At 38.4% G+C, this 21,997-nt stretch overlaps 5 protein-coding genes and 2 non-coding genes across 7 annotated transcripts; 2 read left to right on the forward strand and 5 right to left on the reverse strand.

Moving 5' to 3' along the window:
* Positions 1 to 1,340: 1,340 nt before the first annotated feature.
* Positions 1,341 to 9,019, forward strand: LOC114529104 (glutathione hydrolase-like YwrD proenzyme). Its single transcript, XM_028550850.1, has 8 exons — positions 1,341 to 1,627; positions 1,991 to 2,144; positions 2,233 to 2,442; positions 2,601 to 2,841; positions 3,033 to 3,204; positions 3,353 to 3,512; positions 3,838 to 4,008; positions 8,626 to 9,019. Exons 1-8 carry the CDS (start codon positions 1,377 to 1,379, stop codon positions 8,935 to 8,937), a joined length of 1,671 nt encoding a protein of 556 aa, XP_028406651.1. The 5' UTR covers positions 1,341 to 1,376; the 3' UTR covers positions 8,938 to 9,019.
* Positions 9,020 to 9,059: 40 nt separating this feature from the next.
* On the reverse strand, positions 9,060 to 11,306 carry LOC114529103 (ubiquitin-conjugating enzyme E2 S-like). The gene is made up of 5 exons (XM_028550849.1): positions 11,204 to 11,306; positions 10,774 to 10,924; positions 10,206 to 10,283; positions 10,007 to 10,119; positions 9,060 to 9,858 (listed from the first exon to the last, which is right to left on the reverse strand). The coding sequence occupies exons 1-5, from the start codon at positions 11,210 to 11,212 to the stop codon at positions 9,601 to 9,603; spliced, it is 609 nt and encodes a 202-aa protein (XP_028406650.1). The 5' UTR covers positions 11,213 to 11,306; the 3' UTR covers positions 9,060 to 9,600.
* Positions 11,307 to 12,072: 766 nt separating this feature from the next.
* LOC114529097 lies at positions 12,073 to 15,747 on the reverse strand. The gene is made up of 4 exons (XM_028550843.1): positions 15,377 to 15,747; positions 14,319 to 14,505; positions 12,663 to 14,168; positions 12,073 to 12,456 (listed from the first exon to the last, which is right to left on the reverse strand). Exons 1-4 carry the CDS (start codon positions 15,430 to 15,432, stop codon positions 12,319 to 12,321), a joined length of 1,887 nt encoding a protein of 628 aa, XP_028406644.1. The 5' UTR covers positions 15,433 to 15,747; the 3' UTR covers positions 12,073 to 12,318.
* Positions 15,748 to 16,436: 689 nt separating this feature from the next.
* Positions 16,437 to 16,509, reverse strand: Trnaa-ugc. The gene has a single exon. It is a non-coding gene; the product is annotated as a tRNA-Ala (tRNA).
* A 173-nt stretch (positions 16,510 to 16,682) lies between these two features.
* On the forward strand, positions 16,683 to 18,560 carry LOC114529099 (soluble calcium-activated nucleotidase 1-like). Its single transcript, XM_028550845.1, has one exon. It carries the CDS (start codon positions 16,769 to 16,771, stop codon positions 17,966 to 17,968), a length of 1,200 nt encoding a protein of 399 aa, XP_028406646.1. The 5' UTR covers positions 16,683 to 16,768; the 3' UTR covers positions 17,969 to 18,560.
* Positions 18,561 to 18,594: 34 nt separating this feature from the next.
* Positions 18,595 to 21,889, reverse strand: LOC114529100 (DNA excision repair protein ERCC-1-like). Its single transcript, XM_028550846.1, has 9 exons — positions 21,140 to 21,889; positions 20,943 to 21,021; positions 20,647 to 20,750; positions 20,224 to 20,323; positions 19,972 to 20,048; positions 19,496 to 19,595; positions 19,245 to 19,316; positions 19,099 to 19,167; positions 18,595 to 18,811 (listed from the first exon to the last, which is right to left on the reverse strand). Exons 1-9 carry the CDS (start codon positions 21,559 to 21,561, stop codon positions 18,722 to 18,724), a joined length of 1,113 nt encoding a protein of 370 aa, XP_028406647.1. The 5' UTR covers positions 21,562 to 21,889; the 3' UTR covers positions 18,595 to 18,721.
* Positions 21,814 to 21,887, reverse strand: Trnaf-gaa. Its single transcript has one exon. It is a non-coding gene; the product is annotated as a tRNA-Phe (tRNA).
* Positions 21,890 to 21,997: the final 108 nt, after the last annotated feature.

Raw genomic sequence — 21,997 nt, forward strand, 5'->3', positions numbered from 1 at the left:
AACCTCTGGGCATGGTAGCTCTTGTAACGATGGTGGCAAGGCAGAATGACATTTGGTTAAAATTTCTTCGACCCTTGTGTCAACCTGGTCCATGGCTTGATCAGCTTCGAATTGTTGCTTGGTAAGGAACTTATTAAGGTACACTGAAATTTAGAAATGTTTTATTTAGAAATGGTTATTTCTGGGCAACGGGTCCACCCCATGCGGTAGTCAAGGTGATTAATCGCGGAAGCGTAGCCTGGGTTTTGTTCAGTCGGGAACGTTTTAAAAGGTAAAACCTTTCACCTCATAACTTGTTTTTAGCGAAGTTTGAAAAATATTGAAATACGAGGTTTATCAGATATTGCACCCAGACGTATGTATGACGCACTCAGACAGCGTATTCGTCAACAGTATTTAAAATCAAGTCAATGGTTTAGATTGTGAGAGGTTCATATTGTTTTTCTTGTGGTGATTGGCGTGTTTATCATATTAGTACACTCGCATATTATCAACAATTTGGGATGATTTGCAAATGATATGATAAAAACCAGGTTCCTGTTTCGAGAAATCAATGTCAAAAAAATCACCGGTTTCTGATAAATATTATTCTTAGAGATTATCGCACGATAAATATTGTGGCCAATATAAATAATGTACAAGGAAAACAGGACGAATTAACTATGTAAACCCGCCATCTTTTCGGCGATCGTGGATATTTTTCTCATTTAAAACATCGGTGATGTTTCATCCGGTCATTTTGGACGCTTTTGCCCTGAAGGCTACAATTAGATAATGTCAAAACAAGGTGTTAATATCGTATCAACACACACGTAATATAAATACCCTATCACATATATGTGTAATAATATACGTGTCAACTGGTAAAAATTAAATATTGCTCTAAATCTTCAATGCCCGTATTCATCTCGAATCTCAAAACAATTCCAACACATCCTTTTGTTGTATACAAGCTGACCCTCTAGTCTTACCGCTTACCTTGTTAAATATTGCGAAATATAATGCGATATCCTTTGAAACGTCTAATTATCTCCTGTGAAATATTAACCTGTTTTTATGTTTTTATTTGGTCGGACATATTCGTGACTGTCCGGAGATTTGCATGTTAACTAACTTCGAAACCTATCTGGTTTTTTCTAAAAATTCTTCGTTGTTTCTTGAATTACTTTATGCTAGGTTAGTCTGTGATTCTACCAAGTAACTAAAAGCGTAAAATAAAAGAGAGAGAGTAAATATAAGGTAACCAAAACCCGTCTCATTTCGCTAGAATATTTTATCATTTTTATTCTAAAATCGGAAAGTGTCGTCGTTGATTCGTTTCACGTGTTATCAAGAACATCAAAATTTGAAAAATAGCCATTCTTGAACACGAAAATATGGAAAAGTTCCCGTTCCATTCGCGGCGATCGCCGGTGATTTGCTTGCATGGTGTAGCTGCAAGCTCAAATGCCCTAGTTTCGGAAATTGGGACACGAATTTTACATTCCGGAGGCAATGCAGTCGATGCATGTGTGGCCATGGCTGCGGCTTTGAATGTCACTGAACCTTGTAGCACTGGAATAGGAGGAGATTGCTTCTGTTTGTTTTACGAAGCGCAGAGCAAGAAAGTCCGGGGCTTAAATGGAAGGTTTGTTCGAATTGAACTGTTTAAGTCACAAAACCGCATCAGCAATTATTGATAGAATTAATTAACAGGTTAATAACTTTTGACCATTATCTAACCCAGGGCAGGGCTAGAGGGTGTGTTTTACCCTCATAGTGAATAGCACTGTTAAACTGATTGGTTAAATCAAAATGCATTCTTATATTGATGGGTTAAGACCACACCTGGGTTGTGTGTGTGTGCACCTCCTGGGGACCTGAACAGCTAACCCCCCCCCATCCTTGGTCAGACAATAAGCCTATAATGACACTATGTTACCAAGGCAGGTGGTCATTCCTGGGTAAGAGTGTGAAGTATATTCAATTAAGGATATATTCATACATTTAGTGGTAGATCTGGTGCAGCATTTACACTGGATATGTTGGCAAAGGATGGTGTAACAGCTGAAACAGGGATGCCCCCCATATCTGCACACACTGTAACGGTACCCGGGGCAGCTGCAGGTTGGGTGGATTCCGTGGAAAACTTTGGTAGTGGAAAGGTAATGGCAAGGTAACTGATTTATGTCAGTCTATCACTGCAGAATTTGTTGTGATTTTTCTCATGAATGACTTTTCTTCTCTATCTAGTTATCCTTGAAAGAGATTCTCCAACCAGCGATAACTCTGGCCGAAGAAGGGTTTCCAGTGTCACCCATCACCGCAGAGTTCTGGTCACAAGGTGTTCAATCATTCTTTGCACACAAAAAGAATCCAGACAGCAGCAGTTTCTTAATCAATGGCAGATCCCCAAGCGCTGGTGAAGTGATGAAAATACCTCATTTAGCTAACACCTTCAAGGTAATTAAAGCACATTTGAAATACCTTTCTCACTTTATACTGCTGCTTGTTTTTTGTACAATACTTCCATTTGCAAATTCTGTCTGTAGCACTAATCCATGTGACAATAATCCATCCTTTATTTGTGCCTGTACTAAGCCATCATCAATTTTGTTTAGACGCTTGCAGAGATCGGCAAAGATGGTTTCTACAAAGGCTGTGTCGCTCAATCCATCGTGGACATTGTCAATGAAAATGGTGGCAGATTAACATTGGAGGACTTGGGGAATCACTCCAGTACATTTTGCGATCCAATCTCCACAACGTACGAAGGAATTCGTGTCTGGGAAATTCCGCCAAACAGCCAAGGAATAACTGTTTTACTTGCTCTAAATATTTTGAAAACATTTCCCATAAAAGGTTAGGAATGATGGCGTATAGTTCAATCCTTTTGCCGCTTTTGAGAGCTGTTGTGCGTATGCTATGCCTATGTATGTGGCTCTAACCAGTAACCACTATCACAAACATGTGATTGCAACAGCAAATAGTTCTTGAAATTTTCAAATTGGACATTTTGTATGAACTTACGTTGAATTTTTATTTGTTTTTAGAGCTGAAACACAACTCGTCAGAGTACATTCAACTCGTGTCAGAGGCGTTGCGACTGGCGTTTGCCGATTCGTTTAAATATTGCGCAGATCCCGAGCACTCTGAATTGCCAGTTGATCAGTTGTTGAGCGAAGAATATGGCAGGAAACGAGCGAGCCTTATTGAAAAAGAAAAGTGAGTTCTAAGTTTCTTTTTAAAGTTAATCAGTGTTCCAGGACGTTCATGGTGTGCAAAATATAGTTGAAGGGACTGTAAAAGGCAATGTTTTTTGACTTTTTTCTAGTTCATAACTGAATATAGTCCAATTTCACTTCCCATACAGGTGTGTAAAAATCCATTCTCCTGGCACTTTCTATTCTGGTTCGGACACAGTGTATTTCACTGTGGCGGACAACGAAGGCAATGCATGTTCGTTTATAAACAGCAATTTCTGTGGCTTTGGGACGGGGCTTGTTCCTTGTGGCTGCGGATTCACGTTACAAGTAAGTTGACCGTTGTCACTGTGCCGGCATAGATTTTCAATCTTCCAGGCTCCAATTTCTTTATATTCCCAGCGAACTGACATCAGCTATATAGTTATAATCCATAAAATACTCTTTTCTATCATGTATTTCATGCAATATACTGTATACAAACTGTCTTATATTTTTAGGGGGGTTTGCATGCAAATATTTTAACACACATTGATACACTAGTACACGAGAGTCGAGAATGCACGCATGACTTTATGTGAAAATGACTTTGAAGAATTCTTCCAATTCGGACGTCATTTCAACACGGATTGAAGTTTGAATATTTTTCTCTTAGAATCGTGGCCTAAACTTCTCGCTGGAACGAGGCCATGCAAATTGTGCCGGCCCAAATAAACGACCATATCACACGATCATACCAGGTCTGGCAACGTACCATGAAACTGGTGAATTGTATGCAAGTTTTGGCGTCATGGGTGGTTTTATGCAACCACAGGGTCATGTTCAGGTGAGATTGAGTTCGAGTGTCTTTAAGACACTGTCTTACCACAGCTAGTCAAATATATCACAAATACAATCCGTAATTAGTGAGTGGGGAATCCACAAACTATCTGGGGGGTCCGGGGGCATGCTCCCCGGGGAAAATTTGGGATTTCTAAGGCTTGAAAACGCCATTTCCCGCATTCTGATACGAGCTTTTAAAAGTAATCATTGGGTTGCTTACCTAACTCGATCCCCACTCCTCATATTCCGCTGGATTTAACGATCATGGTCGTATTCGTCATTTTACGGCCAATACGACCATGGTCGTATTCGTCATTTTACGGCCAATACGACCATGGTCGTATTCGTCGTTTTCCGGCAAACTCGACCATGGTCGAATTAGTCGTTTTCCGGCGAACTCGACCATGGTCGAGTTAGTCGTTTTCCGGCGAACTCGACCATGGTCGAATTAGTCGTTTTCCGGCGAACTCGACCATGGTCGAGTTAGTCGTTTTCCGGCGAACTCGACCATGGTCGAATTAGTCGTTTTCCGGCGAACTCGACCATGGTCGAATTAGTCGTTTTCTGGCGAACTCGACCATGGTCGAATTAGTCGTTTTCCGGCGAACTCGACCATGGTCGAATTAGTCGTTTCCCGGCGAACTCGACCATGGTCGAGTTAGTCGTTTTCCGGCGAACTCGACCATGGTCGAGTTAGTCGTTTTCCGGCGAACTCGACCATGGTCGAGTTAGTCGTTTTCCGGGGAACTCGACCATGGTCGAGTTAGTCGTTTTGCGGCGAACTGCTAAGTTTAAGAAATTAATTCGTGATAGACAAAAAGCGTTTCATCAAGGAAATTCTTTCGTGTATAAGCAGTTGCGCAATAGAGTGAAGAGAGAAGTGTCAAAACTCAGATCATCTTATTTTGAAAGGAAACTTAACCACCTTGCGTCAAATCCAAATCCAAAAAAGTGGTGGGACTCAGTTAAAAAATTAGCAGGCTACAACAAAAGGACTCAAAGTCCTGTGATCCTTATGGGTACTGATAATCAACCACTGATTGGCGCCGCACTTGCCAATAAAATTAATGATGAATTTTCTAAGATCTCCCAAGAGTATGCTCCTCTCCAACAACTTCCTACAAACAGCAACGTTGGCGATCTTCCTACAGAGTATATAATTAAGGAGGAAGAGGTTTTCAACGCGTTATCCTCTTTGGATGTCTCCAAGTCCTCTGGCCCGGATGATATCCCGAAATGGGTATTGAAATGTTATTCACCATTACTGGCTTTGCCGATAACATCAATTTTTAATGCGTCTATCCAATCTGAACACGTCCCAAGTCGTTGGAAGTGTGCTAATGTTATCCCTATCCCGAAATCACATAATGTTAATGATGTTAACCAGGACTTGAGACCGATTTCCCTTACTCAAACGTTATCAATGTGTTGCGAGCGTTTTGTTGCCGATTGGGTTCTCAATTGTATACGTGATAGAATCGACAGGCGGCAATTTGGATCTTTGAATGGCTCATCTACTACGCATGCATTGGTCACCCTTATTCACCATCTGTTGCAGGAAACTGATGGGACTGGCAACTCGGTTAGAGTACTTCTTATCGATTTCTCCAAAGCTTTTGATCGAGTCGACTATCATATCTTGCTCAAAAAAATGGCTAATTTGGAAATTCCACTGATTTTGAGGAATTGGATTCGAAGTTTTTTGACCGATAGAAAGCAGCGTGTCAAACTAAATGGATGTGTTTCTGATTGGCGTGCTATTAACGCTGGCGTTCCCCAAGGTACAGTTTTAGGTCCGATTCTTTTTCTGGGTATGGTGAATGATCTTTTGGCTGAGTGGAATGACAGATGGAAGTATGTCGATGACGTTACGGCTAGTGAGACTGTAACACCTCAATCTAATAGCACTTTACAACTCCTAGTGGACGAAATTGCGAATTGGACGACACGAAATCATATGAAACTTAATGTGTCCAAGTGTAAAGAACTAATAGTGCAGTTTTCAAACGAGAAATCATCTTTTACGCCATTGCTCGTAGAAGAATTACCAGTCGAAATGGTCAGTTCAGTTGAAATTTTGGGCCTCACCATTCAAAATGACTTAAAATGGAACAAGCATATCCATAATATACTTACAAAAGCGAGTAAAAGACTTTATATGTTACGCTTGTTGAAACGGGCAAAAGCGGATCAGGCAACATTGATCACTGTGTATACCACAATAATTCGACCAGTTTTGGAATATGCTGCACAAGTTTGGCATTATAATATTCCTACCTATATAAGCGATGAGATTGAAAGTTTTCAAAAGCGTGTTTTGAGAATTATTTTGCCTCACTATACTTATGCTGATGCATTGGAACAGTTGAATCTTGATACGTTGCAGGGGCGTCGAGAGAATCTTTCAACTAGGTTCTTCCAACATAATATTGATAGTGCCTACTTTGAAGAGTATCTGCCTGCAAAGAGAGTGACTAACTATGAACTACGCTATAACAATCTATATAACATTATCGCTGCCATACCGAACGATTTAAAAACTCGTTCTTTCCACAAAGAGTTTTAAAACAATTATTTTAATATTCCTCAATTTTCTAAATTTTTAATATAGTCTAGTATAGTAGCTTTACTTAAATAGCTTTTAATATATCGTTTGTATGTAAATTCTAACGCAATTTAACCTTTGGGTTACAATGTTAGTTTCATTAAATAATAATAATAATAATAATAATAACTCGACCATGGTCGAGTTAGTCGTTTTCCGGCAAACTCGACCATGGTCGAATTAGTCGTTTTCCGGCGAACTCGACCATGGTCGAGTTAGTCGTTTTCCGGCGAACTCGACCATGGTCGAATTAGTCGTTTTCCGGCGAACTCGACCATGGTCGAGTTAGTCGTTTTCCGGCGAACTCGACCATGGTCGAATTAGTCGTTTTCTGGCGAATTCGACCATGGACGAATTAATCGTTTTCCAGCGAACTCGACCATGGTTGAATTAGTCGTTTTCCGGCGAACTCGACCATGGTCGAGTAAGTCGTTTTCCGGCGAACTCGACCTCGTATTCGTAATTTTCTGGCCAATACGACCATGATACGACCATGGTCGTATTCGTCATTTTACCGCCAATACGACCATGATACGACCATGGTCGTATTCGTCATTTTACGGCCAACACGACCATGGTCGTATTCGTCATTTTGCGGCCAATACGACCATGATACGACCATGGTCGTATTCGTTATTTTACGGCCAATACGACCATGGTCGTATTCGTCATTTTACGGCCAATACGACCATGATACGATCATGGTCGTATTCGTCATTTTACGGCCAATACGACCATCATATGACCATGGTCGTATTCGTCATTTTACGGCCAATACGACCATGATATGACCATGGTCGTTTTCGTCATTTTACGGCCAATACGACCATGATACGACCATGGTCGTATTCGTCATTTTACGGCGAATACGACCATGATACGATCATGGTCGTATTCGTCATTTTACGGCCAATACGACCATGATATGACCATGGTCGTTTTCGTCATTTTACGGCCAATACGACCATGATACGACCATGGTCGTATTCGTCATTTTACGGCCAATACGACCATGGTCGTATTCGTCATTTTACGACCAATACGACCATGATACGACCAAGGCGATTGGGGGGGTGACCGCCCCCCCCCCCCTTTTGCCCCCCCCCCCCCTTGGCTACGCCCCTGTTCAGCGCTGTGATTGGCTAAACTTGATAGGAGCCCCAGATCACCAGAGAACTTCTGAGCTGCCTAATGCCCGACTAAAATTTGTGTGGCTTATGATAAACTAATATAGCTGGTTTTCACGTCTGATTCGCCTCTTTATTTTTGCCACTCTGAGCTAGAACAGTTTTAAAAACAAAAAATTAAAGAGTTCTTTTTGTAAGCACATTAGCGCGCGGCAAAAATAACCCGCCCTTTTTTAGTCGAAGCCGGTATTTTTTCCCGCGCAATTAACACAAATATGCTACAAGACCTTCGTCCGTTTTAAAACATTTCACAAGCAAACTTTGCAGTTTAGCCATTTGTTGAACTATTTTTAAAGGTGAGTTATGTTGGTATTTGTTTTTCTTTACTGTCTAGCTCAAAGTCAAGTCTAAAACTGAAAGCTAAAACGTTTTGAAACCAGGTTTAAGAACTCGTTGAAAATCTCTCCTTTTGTTCTCATGCTTGTGGAAACATTTCGCAGTGAAGACAATAGATTTTTTGTAAAAAGAGGCAATTTTACGATAGCACAATCCGGACTATACTGTTCTGAAATATTGATGAGTGAAATTTCAAAAGATTTGTACGGTGTACGGTGAAATCGTCTCAACATCAAACCCGTCTTTTGGGCTATTTTACAAGGCTAAACTAAGTACGAAATGTCTTGAGGTTTTAAAACAGGTAAATAGCAAGATTCAGGCCGTGAATCCGGTGATGCAGTGCTTGTTTGGTTGCATGAAGACTTTTAAACACACACCACAAATTGTTTTAAACTTCATTTTATTACATGCGGAGCTAAAACCCAACTCTCCAGGTGTATATTGAAATCAGACAATGTAATCTTGATGATAGTTTTTCTCTTAATTCACTTAGATATTGCTAAACATGATCCACTATGGTATGGATCCACAAGAAGCATTGGACAAACCTCGTTTTCAAGTAAATGTTTCAAACACTGACCACACTGTTGGCAACACCATACTGCTTGAGCAGGGGATATCAAGGCATGTTGCTGAGGATTTGAGGAGGATGGGGTACAATGTTGAACATGACACTACTTTTGCAATGTTTGGCAGAGGACAAATTATTCAGGAGAGAATGAGCAAAGGCAAGGATGAGGGTAAGGTGCGTGTGTATTGGGCTGGCTCTGACCCCCGGGCAGATGGAATGGCTATGGGATTTTAAGGTGCTTTAAAGTCCAAACACAATTAAACCAGACACTTAACAGAGGATTTAATTATTTTAAATTAACAATCAATGCTATAAATTCTTCACAGAGTTTGAGATCTATGCAGATAAACTCCATGCACCCCCAGAAGTCTTTTTAACATCATTGCAAAAGAAAAATTGAACCATTGATAACCTTTGATTTAAATAAACATTAACAATGAATTCAAAAATAATATAACAGTTGATATGAACACTATAACCAACGCTAATTCACAATTATGACAATACAATAAAGTAAGTTAAAGTAAATTTGCTTTCAACTAAGTTTGACAATGCAATATGGTTGCTTCTGCAAATATATAAAATCCCTGTACATCATTTGGCTATAAATTGCTTGCCTGAAGTATCAATTTTAACCGTAATCTTGGAGAGCTTAGCCTATCTATGGATTAAAGTGTATATATGGAAATGCTGTGTCATCACAAGAGCTTGACTCTAGACAAATTTTCGTTCATTTCCAATTATGCTGTACGTCACACTCACAAAGTGGATTTTCATGCAGGCACCTGATAGAACTAACTAGCAAAGTACAAAATACTATAGGTATTTTCCTATAGCTAATATTTTATATATTATGATACAGGATATTAATTTTATACTAGCCTAATATTATCTACATCATAGCCTTTTCAGGGCACGCTTTTTGTCTCTTTTCTTTTTCTCAATGTTTTTATCTGCAAGGCTTCTTTTTTTACCACACACACTCGAGTCGCTGACCTCCGCACTGCTCGTGTCGGTTTGTGAAGATTTCGCATGAATATCTGTCATCATTTTCGCCCGTCGAGAGTAATCGTCATATTCTTCAAGTAGCAGTTTTCCTGCCTCTTCATTTAATGCTGACTCTGGGTTCGGAACAATGAGTAGGCACTTGATTGTCTGCAAAGGAAGTGTGAAATTTGCTTCAAATTTTATTCAGTTCTTTCACGGAACCAGGTGCATTGCTAGCTGATAGATTGACAATCGAGGAACAGTGCCACTTCTCTTAAACAGAGGGTAGTTGACTGACGTAAAGTTAAAACCTTACCAGTAAAATATGCTTGATTCCCAGGTCAGATTTCCAGTCTTTCTTTAGTGTATTTACGCAAATCTCTCCATTGCTAGCAACATTTGGATGGAATATCTTTGTCATAAAAAATCCTAAAAGACACCAGTCAATGATTTAACTAGGATGATGTTCTTTCAAATGATGACAAGTAGAATTGTCATACCGTATGGTAACTAACCTTTAGGTGGGCTTGCTGGGAAATCTCTTTGGAGGACTAACTTGACTTTAAATATGCCTGCTTCATATGGTGTTCCAGCTAAATTGTCAATCAAATTCATAGTTGAAAAGTTAGGATTAGAAAGTTTCATCATATAACATTAGCCTTGCTTTGATTGTCTGGAGAGCAATGTCCCATCAATTGCATGCTTGCTACTCAGAACTGTGTTGCAGCCTAGAAAAGTACTCCCAACTCCAAACAAAATAATTTATAGTCGGAAAAATCGATAACCACTTATTTCACTCAGGTATATTCAATATGACATGTTTAACAGACACTTCCTGATTCCTGTACGACTGCATACTATTTCAAGTGCCTGATGAGGGAGCCATAGTAATACAGTGTACATTAAGTGTAGCCTTCACTGCGGAAAAGCAAACTTAGGCTTTCTGTTTTTTAGTAGCATATATGTATGTGCTAGTAGAATACAAAATATCACAAGATTTGACGCTGTACAAAAATTGATATAGTACAAAATAGCAAATTATTACTCTACATTTATCTCACTACAACAGACGACGGAACAGACCTGGCCCTTCGATCGTTGCTTGAATATTCGTAATATCGTCATCGCTTGTGAAAACTTTAATTCCCTCCGGTGGATTTGTAGCCAGCTCTTGCAGTTCTTTCGCTACACGTTTAATAATTTGCGGTGAAAAATTCTCCACATTATTGGAAAGCTATATATAGAAAAAAACATCGTTTCAACATAACAACATCGACCTCAATAATAAAATCTACGCCTTTATATAAGATTTTTTAAAAATTATTTTATTCCTGTCCCATCTAAGGTTTGTTATTGCCTTATTGGTATGTATAAAAACGAAACTCAAACTCCTATGTTTTGAGTTACAACACTATTTAATATTCGCTTGGGATCTTTAAACTTTTCTTTTAAAAACGTGACAATTTTGATGTCATTTCTTTAAAATATAAAATGATATTAATTCATCACTTACCAAACTCATCGTAGAGTATTTCTCGCGGTCTCTACCGGTAAAAATCGCCAAAATTGTAAAAGAATTTGGCTTCGAAATAAACGAAATTTGCAATATTCGAGAAGGAACCGATACGCTAAAATTTGTTTGTTTTTGTCACCAATGAGAGCGCGAGGATTTTTCGAATTGGCCAATCACAGCAGCGAGTTTATGAGGAATTTTGAATGTATCGTCTCGAACTCAGGCTTCGGTCGTGCGCAACTTTCGTTTCTGACGAGCTAAGCTTGGCTACACGTGTTTCAACTTGTTTTTAAAACCTTGAACTATTTGAATGGTTTCAGCTCTAAAAGTTTAATTCCACAGATACCGTATTTTAGTGTTGTGATCTGTGAATATGGGTGGATTGTTTTGAACAAAACTTCTTGTAAGACTGTGGTGGCAGGCACACAACTTGCAACAGTGGCGTGACACAGGGTGACACTACGGAACACTGGGTGACACAAGATGACACTGTATGGACACGATTGGCCAGCCGTATAAAAGGTTAGTTTAATAACTATTTTCTATTGATGAAGATGGGAGGGAGAAGTAGTTTAAGAGTTATATTAATAAATGGGCCCACGGCCACATGTAACAGCATATGTAACAGTGTTAACCAGAGGAGCCAATACGCAGCGCTATATTGCATCCCATGCTAAAAGTAAACGATATAAACAAACAAAAATCCTCGACAGTTGAAATGTATTTGGTATAAAATGTACGTCGAAATAAAGTCTTTTATAAACAAACTTGAGGAATAGTTCCTCAAATATGGTAACAAAATATACATACTTTATAATAATTCTATAGACATATCCCAATAAAAATACACTTAATTACATCTGATCAAAAAATGAATTGTATATTTCTTTCTTATTATGATAATATTTGGAAAGATGATAATCAATTGGATTTGACATAAACTTTTTTCTTTTCTCTCAATTCTCAAATATTGAATTCATGATAGGAATCTGATTTCATTCAGTACTATTTTTATATTATCGCTTTTGGAAAACAATGAAGATAGGTCAGATATTTATAACTAACAACGCCCATTCTTGTTGAAATGAATTGATATTTCTTTCTTTTTGCAACCGTCAATTGTTGAAGCTTTGCGTTCTTCGTTTTTCGTCACATTTCGGAGAGTCGTCGGCATAGAAACCCTCGTCAAAACTGTGATACTTAAAAACTTTGCGGATGTTGCGTATATCTGGCGGAAAGTGGACAAACTTTTTCTAAAAAAAAAATGCTAATCATGTCAGTAAAGACCTTTGTTACACCTGGATTGCGTGGAGCGAAACTGAGCTTCCACAACGAGGTTCTGTATTGGGCCACTTTTAGTTTAGGGCACACGTTTTATGTTGTAGGGCACTGCTCATAAAACAGGTTGAGCTGTCAGTTATTGTACACGAAGTGTCATTGTGTTGAAGAGAGAACTAACCTTTTTCTGATCTACAAGAGATCCTTCGGAACCACCATTTTTTGGCAAAGACAGGGAACTTTTCAATGGTTTCTTTTCCAGAAGCTTGCATCCTTTTCTCAAGCTCTCTATTTGGGAATCCAGAGACTTCGAAAGCACCGGGTCTTCTCGGATATATCTCAGATATTTGGATCTTCGCGTTTCCAAATCGTCCTCATCTTTGGGACAGTTCGTAGCAGCGATTTCATTTGGCGTTTCTATCCCGTTATCTTGTTGGAACATGAACAGATCTTCGGAACTTGTCTCTTTTGACAAGACTGAACCGTCAGTCGGCTCTTGAGGTGTATGATAGTTCGTCAAGTAGTTCAAGGAATCAGATATCGTTTTGGTGTCCGATGTACCAATATTTTGTGCAGAAACACTTGGTGGTGAACTACGGTCACCCTCATTCTCAACCTTCATACAATTAGAATTTGAGCTATCTTTCGAAACCGAAGCTGATGTTGTATAAAATGTTGCCTGACAGTTTTCTTTTTGCATGCTGCATTCAGACAAGTTTGCTTCATTCTCCGAAAATTCCCTTCCAGTTGGCACGCTATGAGGCACAGATGCCTCACAACTTAAACTCTTGACAACGGTTTTGACACATTTTATAGTTGATGCTGGTGGTAGATTTGCTGTACCTTCGTACCAAGTCGTGTTGGATGGCAACTGTTGAACAGCTGCAATGCTGTGTGATCTGTCAAAGTTTGTGAAGGGTTTTTCTGAACAGATGATTCCTACACTGGTATTGGGTATTTTATCAGTGCACATTGAACTCTTGTTTTGTGAATAGTTGATTGTTACTTGTGGGTTGGTGTCAATGTCAGAGTTGTCAATGTCGATTGTGGCCTTACTTTGGCCATATGAGTTTGTGACATCGGTAGACTGGATTGCAAGTCTCAGTTCTGATTCTTCTGAACAAAAGTTAAGGTTACCAGAAAACTCTGGTCCCACATGAACTGAGGTAGTTTGATCATTACTTTGATGTATAGCACATTCTCTTGATTTAACATCTACATCAACCAGACATTCACCTGCAGTTCTGTTTCCTTGCACAAAGTCCTTCATCTCCTCAAGAGCCTGTTCCATATGGACGGATTTCATTTCGTCAATATTCAGGCATTTTTGACATTCTACAGCATCAAAAATTGGGTGTTTATCTTCATCTGGTTTTTCAGCCAAATTGTTACTTCCCATTTTGTCAGCTTCACATGTTTCGCTCATCAACAAAGGTTGCTTGGGAGAGTCACATTGATGAAGGTTTTCATCACAATTGAGAAACGTATCATCTTTAAGTGAAATGTTGTCAGGAGACTTCTCGGTGATTAATGCAACTTTTTCTGGAGTAGACAAGTTTCTGTGACACAAAATATTTTTATTATGAGTTAAGGTGTCGTGCTTGCTCTCTATTTCACTGATGTTCTCCAATGATGTTTCTTGTAGTTCCTCGATTTGTTTGTCTGTTTTCTTCACTGCTTTAGCTTCCTAGAAGTAAAATAATTTGCAATAAGTAAACATACTGTATTGAACTATCATGTTGCACTTGAAACTGTTCTGGAAAATTTCCATTGTCACTAAGCTTATCTGTACTTAATTATCTCAGCTTGCATAGTCATGGCAACCCTCGAGGCTTACTTCTGCAAGTTTATTAGAAATCCAGTTGACCATGGTGTATATGGTTAACAGACCAACAGCAACCGATACCATCATCCACATCACAATGTTTTGTGGTGGAAATTCCCCTTCTGGAAAGGCACCTGAGGTTTTTGAACTCAAACTTGGGCTCTCTTCCGGCTTATCCTTCATGGTTTCCATTCCCTTTCTGAAAAAATTTAAGATAGAAACAAACAAATGTGGCCGGTTATTCACAAACAAACATTTACTAGTATATTTATTTACTATTGTTTATCATCATTAAAATAAAATATTCCTATTCCTTTGGTTCTTGTTAAAGTAAATGATTGAAAAGCAACATATGTTGGTTACTAAGAGCAGTTTTAACTGGTCAATTGGGGTAATTAAGCATACAGTCCAAAATTAACTTTGCATTTGGCAATTTTCTTTCATATAAAAAATTAGCATTTGATCTTTTTTCTAAATGCCTTTGCCATAACATATTTCTCAATTTCCTCACTAGCAAAATATATTCGTCGCAGGAAAGACAATTTGCGTGTAAAAGCTGTGCATTATGATATTGCACTAAATTGCATTGTTGATATCACCCGTGCTATCTCATGTAAACAAAACCCTGCCCAAATTAAGCCATAATGTGTTGCTTTTGGGAAAGCGGTTTGTATTAAACCACAGGAATATTCAAAACAACACTGGGTCTCACTTCTCGCATTTACTTGCTAACTTGCCGCAATGATCGTTTCAAATTTCCAAACAGATTTTTTACGCCTTTCGCAGCGAAAAATATGTTCATGTGATAGTGTTTTAAATGGTACAGAATTTTAAAACCAATTACAGCAATGTTTTGACATTTCTGCGTGAATGCTGAATAGAGTATTTCTTTTAATGTTCACTATTTCATTCGCTATCCTGCTTTAGTTATTTCAAACAGCAATTTGCAGACAAAGGCGACATGCATAGCTCATCTGTTTTGCATCAAATTTCCTGATATTAATTTGCGCGGACACGCTATGAAAAAAATGTCCACATTACTCTGCCTATTTTCGTCTAAAATCACTAACCTTTTCGGGATTTCTGCCCCCTCTTCTTTTGAATCGATTGCGCTATTTAGAACCATGTGGAAAACTGAGATCACGGACGATTTCTTCGCGTGGATACGAAAAAATAAGAATGGGATGCCTCATCAGACTGTCAACACGTTGCGCACTGCGGGGATAAGATCACGCCAAATATAAGTTGGTCGGTCGCCCTTCTAGGATTATGTCGTTGTTTAAACGTCCACGGATACAATTACGGTTTTCTAAAGGGCTTCTTCCTGTGCTTTCCAACCTTTTCTTCGTGCTTTGAATCGATCTATTGTTTGTTGTCTGTGTTGTTGTCAAAGACTCAAAGATGAAAGATCATCAGATTCATCATTTCCCAAAACAACTTTTAAATTTGTCAGGGGAAAACCGGTTTAACGTAAACATTGTACTACGCATGCCTAATTGCTTTTGTTGGCTCAACCGGAATTAGAATGCTGAATTCTGATTGGCCGAAGCCTGTCGGATAAACCAGTTTTACGGCGTTTGATCTTTGGCGCGCTTGTCACGCGGATTTACATGTGGTAAAAAAATAATTTCAGACAAAAATAGTAAGTAAATATTTGTGGCCTTGTTTGAATATATTAACTATATTTTACTTTTGAACACACATAAATATAAAGGGTAAAATCATGTAATTTGAGCTGTATAAATCGCAGACGTTAGCATGGCTGATTAGGAATAAATTATTGATCTCTATTGATGATTTTTTTTGGGAAGCCATTAAAACACCATTATCTATTTTGTGCGCTTTCTATTTATTTTTTTTTTAAATAACAAATTAAGTAAACTGTATGTAGAACAATGAATTCATACTAGAATTTAATTATGATGAACTATCGCAAAATATATATTCCAAATTTGCCTACACGCAGGTTAAACCTTTTGTGTTTTGAAAATTTACATAAAAGGTCGCCAAAAGGTGATTCTAAACCCGGATAAATTTTTGATTCTGATTAAAAAGGTTTTTTATTAGTATTCGATAATGTACCGGTATAAAACTAAAAGATAAAATGGAAATATAAAAAGAAAAATAACTTGGAGGATGCGGGCATCGATCCCGCTACCTCGCGCATGCAAAGCGCGCGCTCTACCATTTGAGCTAATCCCCCTTTGACATTAGAAAGTGATTAACAATAGTATATAATGATGCATATGTAATTTATAAGCAGTGAATGTATTGGTTTTCCTTATTTAAATGCATGTCACCCCCTGATTTAACAATAATTTGTGCATAGTATGCTGTTCTTCCGGGGGAGACAACTGGTCCTTCCTTCTGCATTCCATTTTGCCACGAATTCATGTTGCTGGGACCGCTTGTCAAAACGGAATAGAATTTTTTTGGCCTTTCGTTGCCATCCATAAGATGCCATGTCCAGTAAGTTTTCTAAGCCAAATTTGCACACGACAGAAATCGGAATATCTCTGAGGAACAAAGTCAGAAGAATGCCTGTGGATAAAAGGTCTAAGGTTTGCGTGTTTTCTGGTTTGTTGCTGACTGCATTGTTTTATGTAGTTTATTCACTGCATATAAACAACTTCAGAGGCGTTGATAAAGGCATTGCGTCGAAAACTACACTGGATAATCAACTTCCGACGAAAATAGAGCGATCTTGTCCTATAACAAAACCTAAAAAAACAAAAGAAGGCGCTCTATCGTATCGTATTGGTATAATTTCTGACTTAGATGAAAACTCAAAACACCCTAGTGAATTATCGACATGGGTAAGTTACTTCAAACGTGGCAAATTAATATTAAATGGTGCATCGAATCCTGCCAACAATAAAGTCAGTGTGGAATGGGAGGATGAAAATGTGGTGCTGACCTCCCATTTGGCGCAAGGTGGCCGTGGCATGGAGCTGTCCGAACTTTGTTGTTTTGATGGTAGGATTTTTAGCATGGATGACCGTACAGGTGTGGTGTACCAAATTTTTGACAGACATGTGTCACCATGGGTCATTATGTCAGACGGTGATGGCCGTGAAACAAAGGGCTTCAAGGGAGAATGGGCGACTGTCAAAGATGGTCAACTTTATATCGGTGGCCTGGGCAAAGAATGGACAACGAAAACTGGCGAAATTTTAAATTTCAACCCACAGTATGTGAAAATTATTGGTCCAAGTGGTGCAATGACGCATGTTAGTTGGGTTGACAATTATACAAAGTTATTAAAAGCAGCCGGCATCAAACCACCTGGATACCTAATCCATGAGTCTGCCATGTGGAGTAGGGTGAATAAAAAATGGTTTTTCCTACCGCGCCGAGCAAGCAAGCTTAAATACGATGATAAAGAGGATGAACGCCGAGGAACCAACATGATTCTCTCGTGCACTGCTGATTTTGGTGACTGTGAAAGAACATTTGTTGGCCCGCTTAATGTCACTCACGGTTTCTCCTCGTTTAAGTTCATTCCCGGTACTAACGAGCAGCAAATGGTAGCATTGAAGACGCAAGAAGTGGATGGAAAGATTGCAACATACATTATGGCATTTGATCTGCATGGGAGAATATTGATGACAGAAAAGAAAATCCCTGGTAGCTATAAGTTTGAAGGAATTGAATTTTTATAATCATAATTAACATCATAGTTAGCAATTTACTTTTAGTGAACATACAATTCCCAGTCATTGAACCTAAACCTTGGATAAAATTGAACCACAAGGTTCATACAGGAAAATTTTTTTTAAAAATGTATTTTTCAAACAAAAGAGAACTTGCTGTAGAAAATTTCCCTTGTGAAAAGGAAACGCCAAGTATTCTGTGCAATGGCGTGAGGTGGAATATGGTCTAGGAATTTTTCAAAGTGTGCCTGGCATTGCTGATAAAAGTCGTAAGATAGCGTTTGATGATACATGACAGTTATGCCTTTAACATTCAATTGAACATAAATTGGTAAATGAGCACCATACAATATGAAGCTGTACATATTTTCATGATAATTTACAAAATATTAATGTTCACAGATGTTGAGATAGTTTGACCTCATCAATGCTAATTCCGTTCTTAATCTTGACAAAAAATGGCAATTCAAACTAAGCAGAAAATGCGATTCTTGTCAATGCCATTTCTGTTCTAAGCAGAGCCTAAGTAATCCACCATTAAATTGATGATTAATTAACACTGAATGTTGGGAAGAAAGACTTAAGTTAAGAGGAATTTTTACAGTTGTTATAAGTATAATATAATGTCTATGCAATGAATTATTTTTATAGTAATTATGACTATGAAGTAAAGGTTCCAAGACTTATTATGGTATAATGATATGGTATACATTTGCTAGGAATGCTATCATAATCCAGGAAGTTCAGCTTTCGTGGACTGTGTCATGATTTTGCTTTTTTATCACAAGTTTTCTCAACTTTCTTTTTGTTTATAAGGAATGGTTGGTGAAATGCTTCATGTAATCTTTTTGCCTACAAAAAGGTATAAGGAATTGCTTTAAAGGTTAGCAGTTTTGAACAGGCTAACCAGTCATATTGTTATTAAAATCTCAACAAATATCTTAAACCAGCCGATCATAATGGATGTACTCTTACCATCAAACTAAACACTATAATTGCTGTTTGCTAGTGATATTATAACCATTTTGCTAAAACAGATATAATGCTAAAACCTGTTCTTTACCTGGTTTCAAACACCCCACACTGTTGTAGTAAGTGTAAAAAAGGAATATATGTAAATGTGGGGCAACAGTGCCTACCTTTTGTGGTCCAAATCCAGGACACAATGCAATGTCATCTTGTGAAGCCGAGATGATATTTTCTAAGGACTAAAATACATTTACACTTATTTATTCAGGGTCTTTCTGAGACAGGAAGTGCGTAGGATTTTAGTATCTAAGCTTACCTCAAATGCAGATAGCAAGGTCACTGTGTCAGTTTTATTGACAGACTTCACTGTAGTCAAGCAATCAGTAAGCTGTGGAAAAAAGACAGGATCATACTCGTATGTCCCAGTGATCCCTAATTGGCTACACATATACCTTGCTACTACAATGGGGTCTGCCTACCATCAGATGATTTTTAATGACTTGTGATTGTAGGTATGGACATTGATAGTTTTATGCAGTTGATAATCACGCGTAAGGAAACCCTTACTTTTGAAAGGTAGTCCGTATTCGTTTGACCCTGGAGTGCATCAGGTGGCTTGTTTTCATAGATCTTGTATATTTCAATATATCGAGCAGCCTCTTCAGCGCTATATTGAATAGAAATTATGCAAAACAAACTATTTCAATGAACGAGGGTTAGGCTAGGTGCACATTCGGAATGCATACTTGGTTAGAAGACTTTAAAAAACACCACTAATACTTAGCTTAAACGGTGGATATAAAGTTAAAAATGGAAAACAAAATTATCTATCTATTTATTGAACAACTGAGCTGAAATATTTCCATGTAAATGGTTTAAATGGTTTAATGGAAGTACATATTAATTGCACAAGATGCAGGTTCAGTCATTCACAAGATCTATGAGAGTATTTTTAAACTTTGGCTTATCCACCGTTTATAAAGCTAAACGCCTTTCGAACAACCGGTCCCTGGTTTGAAAATATTTTCTACGGTAGTACACACCTCCAAGCAAGAATCAGAGTGCAGTCCGCCAGAATGGCTATCTTTGTAAGCTCTTTTAACGTTTTATGTGGGTCTTTCTAAGCGAAAAAAAATGACAATGACAATTAAGTCAAGATTGCCAATCAATTCTGACTTTCTGTAATTGCGCCAAGTTGTTGCAATACAATTTGTTTTAAAGTGCGCCAATGCATCACTGCAATATTTAAACTACGTGCCGGTAAACAAGGTCATTTAACTTTCATTTTCACTTACAATATCGACTTGGACAAGCAAAATCCGCACGTCGTATCGTTTCCCGAGCTGTTTTAATCTCTCGTGAATGTATTCAGGGTTGAAGTTATGATAACGAATACTGAAAGATAAACGCATCCGTAACGTAGTTCTGGACCAGTTCTGAGAATCGAAACGTACGAAAAGCTTCTACTTTAATTTAGAAAATGAAGTTTTTCAAGAATCACTGAGTATTTTTATAAAATACACAACACTAGTCACTTATAATATTCTTCATCAGGGATGACGGTTTGGTTAGATAGTGAAATATCAAATTCATAAATTCTATGAATTTAATGTATCAGACGTGAATTGGCCGGTCTAACAAAATTGGACAGTGCTTCAGGCCTGAACAGTCCTTCAGGCTTCACGGTGTCAAGAGAGACGATCATGCACTACTCTCACCTTAGAAAAAGGGCGCAAATTCTCTGCCCCATGACGTAATCCGGTATGACATCACCATATTCCCAGGGTACATTTCGAAAGAATTTCAGGACCGGGTTGCCTTTCTGCAAATAACTGGTGTTAGTCTCAAGTTATGAGATTAGTTTTCAAGACGTCTTTGTGAGGTAAAACTTGATATATCACGGTAGAACATTACTGTTCAATACGGCGATCTCCTCTAGAACGCGGGAGAACTCTTTAACTCGCAAATGGGTGGTTTTTTCGGACAACTATCCGCAGGAGAAACTGTGTATTACCTGTCTTTGATTAACAATAACTGCATTTGATTTTGATGAATTAGCTGGCTTTTTAGCCTCCTGCTCTTGCATGGAACCGCTGGAAAACAAGTAAATATTTATTTCATATCAGGACTTTCAAAGTCGTTCCAATTCTGATCTCTATTCTCCACCATTTGAAAAGTGGGATGTAACTCATGGATCACTCTTGGACTTACGCTCTTTCAGAGAATTTTGAAGTGGATGGTTTGCTTGGTGGCGCCTCGTAATATTTTGTGTCTTCAATAAACGCAAACGTTTCTAGGAAATTCCTTCCAACAGTTTTTCCAGATTCTTCACTCACCGATGCCTCGGTGACATCGGTCTCGCTCTGGGTTGTCTCCACCCTCGTAACTGGAGCTTTTTCCGTTTCGATTTCGCGTCTCCGAGGAGCGGGGATTAGCGCGTTTTCACCATCTGATTTAGCCGTCAATCTCTGAGTTGTTTTAGATGTTTCTGGCTCGGAAACACTTGTTTTGCATTCCTCTGGTCTCCTCGTTTTAGTTCTACGTGTAAAAACTGGTGTAATTTGAACCACTTCGTCTAAATCATCCAAAATGGGGATATCAAACGCTTTACGTTTAGTCGTTTTATCCGCCATGTTTTTTGGCCGAGTCCGAGTACCTTTTACGTCCCTGGGTACGAAAATCTTAAGGTGACTCTTCAACCTTTAAAGTTCTGAAACATTTTATTGGATGAAAACAATATTTTGGAAATATTTTTCTTCGGTTTTGTTGCTGTAAATTGAATGTATTTTGCAGTATTTGTGTTTGGTGGTGGAAGAAAGGAAATTAAGGATCTAAAAGGAAAAAAAATGTGCCATTTGCCGACTCCCGGGAATGTTCAGAACTCATGCGAGTTCTCCGGATTTGAACCAGGGACCTTTAGATCTTCAGTCTAACGCTCTCCCAACTGAGCTAAGTCGGCATGACTGGGTTGGAGGTTGAAATAATAGGATTATAACCGCGTGAAAGAAGTTTTAATTCGCAGGAATTTGAGAAATGATCTTAATTTTGATGTAAACAACAACAATTTCA

The sequence above is a fragment of the Dendronephthya gigantea genome, unplaced genomic scaffold, assembly GCF_004324835.1.
Source record: "Dendronephthya gigantea isolate DGI-Jeju-01 unplaced genomic scaffold, DenGig_1.0 000053F, whole genome shotgun sequence".
In the NCBI taxonomy this organism is placed as follows: domain Eukaryota; kingdom Metazoa; phylum Cnidaria; class Anthozoa; order Malacalcyonacea; family Nephtheidae; genus Dendronephthya; species Dendronephthya gigantea.